Source organism: Lutjanus erythropterus, chromosome 3 (assembly GCF_056507025.1).
Source record: "Lutjanus erythropterus isolate fLutEry1 chromosome 3, fLutEry1.hap2, whole genome shotgun sequence".
In the NCBI taxonomy this organism is placed as follows: domain Eukaryota; kingdom Metazoa; phylum Chordata; class Actinopteri; order Lutjaniformes; family Lutjanidae; genus Lutjanus; species Lutjanus erythropterus.
Window position 1 is genome coordinate 37,560,195 of NC_139319.1, and position 8,138 is coordinate 37,568,332.

Consider the following 8,138-nt stretch of genomic DNA (forward strand, 5'->3'; position numbering starts at 1 on the left):
AACCAGCACAATCCCATTTTTGAAGCAGCTGTCAAAAAATAAAGATTTTCTTTTATAGCACATATCCATGTTGTTCCATATAAAATATCTGTTTGGAGAAATATTATGTTCATAAATAAGGGACCGTGCCAGAAGTGTTTGCTTATGAAAATTTGAGAGAGAGACAGGAATCCAATCAATGTTAGAATTACAAAGTAGAGTAACTTCAGGCAAATAAGAAAACATATGATGGGAAATAAAATTCCACACAGAGGTAGGGTCTTTTAAATGCTGTCTAATCCAGTTGACCTTGAACGTATTTAAAGGCCTTTAGAAAGATTACTGTTAGGCTTTTGTGGGTTTCCTCCAGGTGCTCTGGTACCAAACTCGTGAATGATGCTTTGACTTTAATGGTGGCTAGCATACAAAAAGATGATGTATGCTAGTTCAGTTCTGTAGTCAGTACTTTGATCTCGTACCTAACCACCATTAAAGTCAAAGCATTATTCGCGAGTTTGGTACCCAGCCCTTGGCCACTCCCAGAGAGCCCAGTTCCTCCCGAGGTTTCTTCCCGCTAGGGGGAGTTTTTCCTTGCTGCCGTCGCCACATGTATATAAATCTGAACCAGTAAGACCTAATCAGAGCTCATCTCCAGTTTATTTCATTCTAATTTGGCATTCATTTTTTATAGTTGGTATATTACAAAAATAAAAATAATAGAATTTTAAATAGGAAATTATCCAACAAGTAGACAGCATAAGATTAGATTTTTGCTTGTTGGGGGGGAGGGTTCATTTGTTTTCTGTGCTCTTCCCAAATCTCTCACTGACATTAAGCCTGAACAATATGGTCAGAAAAATTATTTTGCAATTAACTGTTGTTACCTTGTTGGGGATAAAGTCCACCTCGCATGTCAAGTGAACATAAACAGGCTTCAGCAGCAGAGGGCAGTGGTAAAAAGCTGCAGTTAAAACACAAAGTTTTCAACAGCCTTCACTGTCTCTATAGGAAGTCCCAGAAACACTCACATCATGTTATCATCATGTAATCTGGATACAAAAAAAGGCAAATGTATTCCATTACAGCTACAAATAAAAAAAAGGACAGATGTATTTAGTTAAAATTGGGATTATTAGTAGGATTAAAAATTGAAAATAAAGAATGATTAACTACCCTGCACAGTGCACACAAAGCTGTCAATTCATTATCATGGCCTCTAGTGAAAAAATGCTTCACTGGGTGGAAATTTCACCATTTTTTGTCTTCAATCAATCAATCATTAAATTGCACATATCAAAGGAAGGAACAGCTGGACGGATTAATAAACCCAATAACAAATGTAAAACACAGAGCTGCAACAATTAATCTATTATTAATTGACTATTAATTACTCTGCATGTACTTAACTGATTCATAACATAACTGTTATGAGTTATTTTTTATGCATTTATTTATTTTTAAAAAAGGTTAAATTCTTAGATTTCAGCTTCTTAAATATGAATATTTTTTGGTTTCTTTACTGCTCTGTAACAGTACAGTACTCAACATCAATGTGTTGCGTTGAATTGTTTTAGTTCCTATGTTCCCTGAAGGTAACATGATAGGGGAAGGTCCCTAGTCTTTTCGTTAAGCTGTCTATCATGATTCCACACCCTCTCAGTTGATGCCACGCCCCCCACGCAAAATCCAGGCCAAAAGTCTGAAACTGAAAAATAAAGATATGAAACTGAAAAAAAAATTGAAACTGTAAAAAATAAGATTTGAATCTGAAAAAAAAATAGGATCTCAAATATCAAAACATATGAAAGTGAAAAATGAAAATAAATAATTTATTCAAATGAATTACCAGAGTGAATCATAATTATATTTAACCTGAAAAAGATTTTTGTGCACTTATTTTTATTTTGAATACACTGATGTATTTTTCAAAATTCAAGATCAAAACTTGAATTTGCAGTTTCAAATTTTATTTTTTCAAGTACAAAACTTTTGGCCCCACTATAGCTTCATAGACATGCCTCTCTCTAAATTTTCAGCTTGTTGGTGGCTCAGCAGTGGGCAGGGTCAGAGAGGGCATCAGGAAAGTATCTACACTGTCTCTTCTCCTCAGGCTATGAGAGACCAATATAACTCACCATTTTACAAAATCACTGCGATGCACTGTTCACCAGCCGAATATTTTATCATGCTAAAATGTTAGAGATCTTTAAATGATTCAGTCTCATTGACTTCAGCGCAGTACTTCAATAATTGTATGCAGGACTGAGTTAATGTGTAGTGTCAGCTGAGTTGTCCTGATGGTCTAAAGGTCTAAAGACATGCTCTTTAATCATAAGGTTACAGGTCCAAATCCCCAAGTGGACAATATGATGACAGCAGGTGGATTGAGAATTGCCCCCACTACTCAAGCAAGTACAATGACACTCATTGATCTCAAGGAAATGTTTTAGCAATTATCTCAAAAAAATTGCTTCAAAGATTTTTGATAATTCTAATCTCAGTCTCTAAGTCATCAGCATCTTGTCTTTTGATTTTGATCAACCTGCTTGCAGGATTTGTTCTACGTTTTGACTGCTCTGTTTTATATGACCATTGACAGCTGACTTCTCACTCTTCTTAATCAGCCACGAGGGGCTGCAATTGATCAACAACTGCCTCAGTTTGAAATCTTGTTTCAGCCTGGCACAAGGTATGTGGAGATTATGTTAATGTTTGGCAAATCTCCACTGGTTGCATCTGGCAATTGTGGTTGCATTGCAGTCGGTGCTTCACCATCTGCTACCTGGTGGGGATCTGCATTATACTAAGATGTTGGAAAACTCAATGACTTGACATCTTCTTTTAGAGTTCATAAAAATGCCTGAGTGATTCACAGGGCATGAGAACCAGCTGTCCGTCTGACTGATAAATGCAGAAGTGTGGTATGCTGACATCAAGATTTAAAAGTGAGAACTGAGATAACTGAGAGATAATATCAACTACCATGTTGTGTGTATTGATCCACCCAGTGTTCTCACCATTGTATACACTGCTGTTTGTGCGAACGGTCAGTCCATATACATTCGCTGTATTTCTACACTCTCTCGCAGTAACATGAAGATGTGGAAACTTCAGAACCTGCTTTTCATCCTCTGCAGTAAGTTTTTTATGAATAATACAATTATTTATTTATTTATTGTTATCATTTGATCAATATTTAGCTGTAACAAATCCATGTTCATGTCTGCACGATCCTTTTACAGCTGCTCTGAGCTGTGCGACCAGTGCAACGGCGTTGATCCATGTGTCTGGATATGAGGGGAGAGAAGTTAATATTTCTTGTCCCTATAACGTGGGACTTGAATCTAATCAGAAGTACCTGTGTAAGAATGACTGTCACAATGACGATGTTCTTATTACAAGTGCAGAAGCAAAGGAGAACAGATACTCCATCCATGATGACAAAGAGGGGAAAGTCTTCACAGTGACCATCTCTCATCTGAGTCGCACAGATGCTGGGAAGTACTGGTGTGGGGTCACCAGGTTTTGGAGGGATGATAAAACTGAAGTAAAACTGGAAGTAATATCAGGTAAACAGAGTATTGAAGTATTACATGAATATATATACTATAGTATATGAATTGAAGTACAGTTCTCTACTTGCACAATTTAGTCTGACTGTTCTATGAGCTGTATGTCTGTTGAAGCTACTTCTGCTCTCTAAATGCCACGGTAAAGTTAACTTCATCTACAAACAGGGATTTTTCATGCTTAAGTTAGTTAGGCTACTTTATTTGTTACTGTCAGGTTGGTATCTATTATTACGAGTATTTATCATTTGTCTTGTATAAAGTGTTTATGATCACCACAGTGTCATAGATAACTGTTAGCGATGTTAGCTAGCTAGTTAGCTAGCATGGCCATCCTTATTTAGACTGGAAAGAAACCAGTGGTAGACAGTAACAGTACATTTACTTGAGTACTGCACTTAAGTACATTTTTTGTGAATCTGTACTTTACTTGAGTATTTGTTTTATTGGAAACTCATGACTTTCACTGCACTACATTTCAAAGACAAATATTGTACTTCTGACTCCACTACATGTCTAGGAAGGTTGTCGTCACTCATTACTTTTAGGTGAAGCAGAGCTTTGAAGTCAGCTGTTTCTGTTTTTTTTCTTTTCTAAAATGCAATTGGCCACATGCTGTGTTCCTCACAGAAAGAAACCAATCACAGTACCCGCTCTCAACTGGGACTGATGTAAAAGCTGAAATAACATAACAAGCCAAGCAATCTCTCCCTCTTTCATTCAAACAAAATACAGTAATGGTGACGTCAATAAAAAATAAAATAAAATAAATCTCAAGATGTTATAATTAGAAAAAGAGAAATAATTTCAGGGAGGCTTTTAATGTTGGGTTGTTTTTATTGGGGTGAAAAATACAGCATAATTAATGTATCAACTGCCCCTGAAGACAGAAAGAAATCTCAGTTATTTAACAGACTTGTTGAACTCCTTACAGTTATCTTCAATCTGCTTTTATGATGTGATTTTAATACAGTTACATCAGAAAATGACAACAGCTGTCCTTTTTGTTTTTGATTGCAATTCTATGTTGAAGTTTTTATAGGTGTTTCTATAGACTTTGTGTAGCAGAGTGGTTCTACAAGCAGGTCAGTTCATCATTAGATGGTTTCAGAGATACAAGCTTCTGTAAATGCATCATGAAAACAATACAGCATGTATTGATATTAGAAAATGTACTTTGTAATTTGTACTTTTGATATTTAAGTGTTTTTAAAAGCATGTACTTTTGAATTCTCAAGTCTTTTCAGAAGCAAGTATTCTGGTACTTTAAATTGAGTAAAATTGTGACTGAGCAACTTTCACTTGTAATTGAGTAATATTTGACCAGGAGTATCTGTACTTTGACTCAAGTACTGTCATTGAGTACTTTGTCCACCACTGGTCTTTGTCTTATGAGAAATAAATGAGATTATTTTGAACTTAGTGAAGTCTCATCTGTTTTTCCATCCATCCTTATCCCAAATGTTTCCAACAGTGTTTAAACACAGAGAAATCAGCAATTTATTGAAGGTATCTGTGCATTTTTTGCAAGCTGCTGCTACCTAATTGCTATAACTTCATAATCAGGATTAATCTGATGCAGACCATGAGGATCTGTACCAAATTCCATGGCAATCCATCTCGTGGTTGTTGTTGAGGTATTTCAGTCTGGACTAAGTTAGTGGGTCGACCAGTTGACCAACAAACACTGCTGTCTCCAGAGCCCTGCTGCTAGCATCGCTAAAAATAAGAATATGTGTCAAGTGTACCAAAAAACCCTTGAATACTTATGTCTGAAAAGTGTACTTATGATGGTCTCTGATGTTTATTTTACTGACAGACACCTGCTGTGACCAGTCCACCAAAGTCCAAAGTTATGAGACAGGTTCAGTGTCCTTCAATTGTCCATATGAGCCTGCAGACCAGAACAGCTTGAAGTACATCTGCAGGGGAAACCAGCCCTCCACATGTCTGCAGCAGGCAGCAATCACCTCTGAAAAACAACAAAACGGACGGTTCAGACTTACTGATGACAACAGGTCGAGAATATTCACAGTGACCATCACCAGCTTGACCCAGAAGGATTCTGGGACGTACCTTTGTGGTGTCCACAGAAACAGCGGCCTGGATGTTTTCTCTGCTGCTGAACTGGAAGTCAAAGGTGAGAGGTCATAGTTCAACCTCATCAGACTTAAGTAAACTATTACCTTCACAGCAGTACTGATATTAGAAAATGTAGTTAGTTACTTATTACTTGTAATTTGGACATTTGAATACTCAAATATTTTCAAAAGCAAGTACTCTAGTACTTTAAATTGAGTAAAATTTTGACTGAGCAATTTTCACTTGTAGTTGAGTAATATTTGATCAGGAGTATCTGTACTCAAGTACTGGCATTGAGTACTTTGTCCACCACTGAAAGAAAGAAAATGAAACTTGTCGTCTCATCTTTCCAATGCTCCAAGAATAACCAACTCTAGTTAGTTCAAAATAAATCCTTAAGTAAAGGCGTTGCATGTGAAAATATTGGAAGAGGACTACCCAACTACCTTTGTAAATCACTGTTTATCTCAGATAAACAGCCAGAGTTGGTGAATGCTGGAATAGCTGAAAAATGAGCCAAGATGTTTCCTACATTTTTGTTCTGTTTCTGTTGGGTTTGTAGTTTGAAGGCAAACCAAGATGGTTTTGGTGAGTTTTATTTGTGTTTGAATGAAGATGACAGTGCAAGTTAGCTAATATAACTGATGGTTATTTAAGACACTGAAATGATTAACAAACTGCTCAAAAACCCAAAACAAATGGTGAATACTATTGTATACTTTATATACCGAGCTAAGTGTAAAAAGGGAAGTAACTAGCAGTTAACTTTAGCATGAAAAATTCTAAAAGTTTCAGGTGAAGGTAATGTTATAGCGTTGACAGGAAGTAAACAGATGTGCAACTTCCAGATCGTTGAATTGTCCCACTGCCTGGTGTTGCAAATGCTTGAGTCCCATAGAGAGCCAAAGTCCCTCCCCTTCCAGTGGACCATCATGGGAACCAACTTCAGAAAAAATATGGATTGCAGTCAATGGCGAGAGACAAACAGTTTTTGGAAATTGTTTGAATGGCGTCATATGATATCTGTTAATTTAAAAGACGCCACTGCCACCCCAGTTTTTCACAATCTAATTCTAAAATATATAGTTGTGGCTGGTCTGGAAGTTCTGATGTCCGAGTGCAAGTGAATGCATCGAGACACAACACTCTCCTAGGTTTTTGTTTTCGATATTCACCTGGGGGCTTTTCCAAGTAAATATGAACGTTTGTGATTAAATCGGCATTTTTTTTTTTTTTTTTTTTTTTTTTTGGCGCCCTTAAAGTCTCCATACCACTCTCTTTCCCCCAGGAATATTTCTCTAGGTCCACCCCTGGAGGGACAGAGCTCTGCCTCATCTTACTGTAATAAACCACTACTTTTCACAGTATGCAGATCTGCCAGATATTGACAAAAAATTACTAATGATTCCTGAAACAAAGCTCTGCTTTTAGACTCTTATGATTTGTTAAAATATATCAAGTATTTGAAGAGAACCCAAACCATGCAAGACATTTCTAATCTGATCTGAATCCAGACTGAAGCATGTCCTTGTGTTTGACAGAGTGGTGCTGTGTGAAGTCAATGAACCTGAGCGGTATTGTGGGACGTCCTGTGACTATGCAGTGTCCCTATTCACCACAACACCACAACAACACGAAGTTTCTCTGTAAGGGAGACGACCGCAACAACTGTGCAGACATGGTGTCGAGTCAAAACGGGTTCACGCTGCAGGATGACGTCCCTTTAGGCTCTTTCACAGTCACGATCACAGAGCTGAAAGCAGAGGATGCTGGGACGTACTGGTGTGGATCAGACTCACAGTGGAGTCCTGCTAACTACACCAAGATTCAACTGTCAGTGGGTAAGATAATGAAGAGGAACAGATATTACAGCTGAGTGATTGAGAGTAAAAATGAACATAGCTGGGCGATGTGTTATTTTTAGAATAAGTAAAAAGATATAAGATGAAAGCAATCTAACAAGACAAAACTACATGTAAGACTTAAGATAAAAATGTCGTAAAAGGTGTAATGACAAAAACATTGTAAAGCTGTGTATGAAATTCATGTGTACTGTATGTATGCACATGGGAAATTTACAGCTCATTTACCACCAAGAAAAAAGGAACATGACACATGAAATATTGCGAGGTCAGCGTGGATGTTTGGTGCTACTTCTGCTGTCCACTGATATTGTGATATGGTGTGTAAGAATTGTGTGTTTTTTCTCACCAGATGCTGCACCCATTCACACACGAGCCTACGTTCTGCCTGCAGCCCTGGGTGCACTGGTGCTACTGACAGTGGCTTTGGTCATGGTTTATAAATTCAAATGTTACAAAGTGCAAGGTATGTTTTACACACAGCATGTGTGCGCGCACACACAAGCACACACAGATACTGTAATGTTTGTTTTCCTGTGTTGCTCTAGGAGGTGAAGTCTGCAGGGACCTTGCTGAAGCACAAGAAGTGAAGAGTGTGGTCCATGTAAGAGAAATAGAAAAAAAGAAAATAAAAGAAGTGGACTAG

The 8,138-nt window shown here is 37.4% G+C and overlaps 1 protein-coding gene across 1 annotated transcript; it reads left to right on the plus strand.

The window, feature by feature from the left end:
* The first annotated feature begins 3,072 nt into the window (after positions 1-3,072).
* LOC146330498 (polymeric immunoglobulin receptor-like) lies at positions 3,073-8,138 on the plus strand. The gene is made up of 6 exons (XM_084714488.1): positions 3,073-3,115; positions 3,222-3,548; positions 5,368-5,695; positions 7,152-7,471; positions 7,845-7,958; positions 8,041-8,138. The coding sequence occupies exons 1-6, from the start codon at positions 3,073-3,075 to the stop codon at positions 8,136-8,138; spliced, it is 1,230 nt and encodes a 409-aa protein (XP_084570614.1).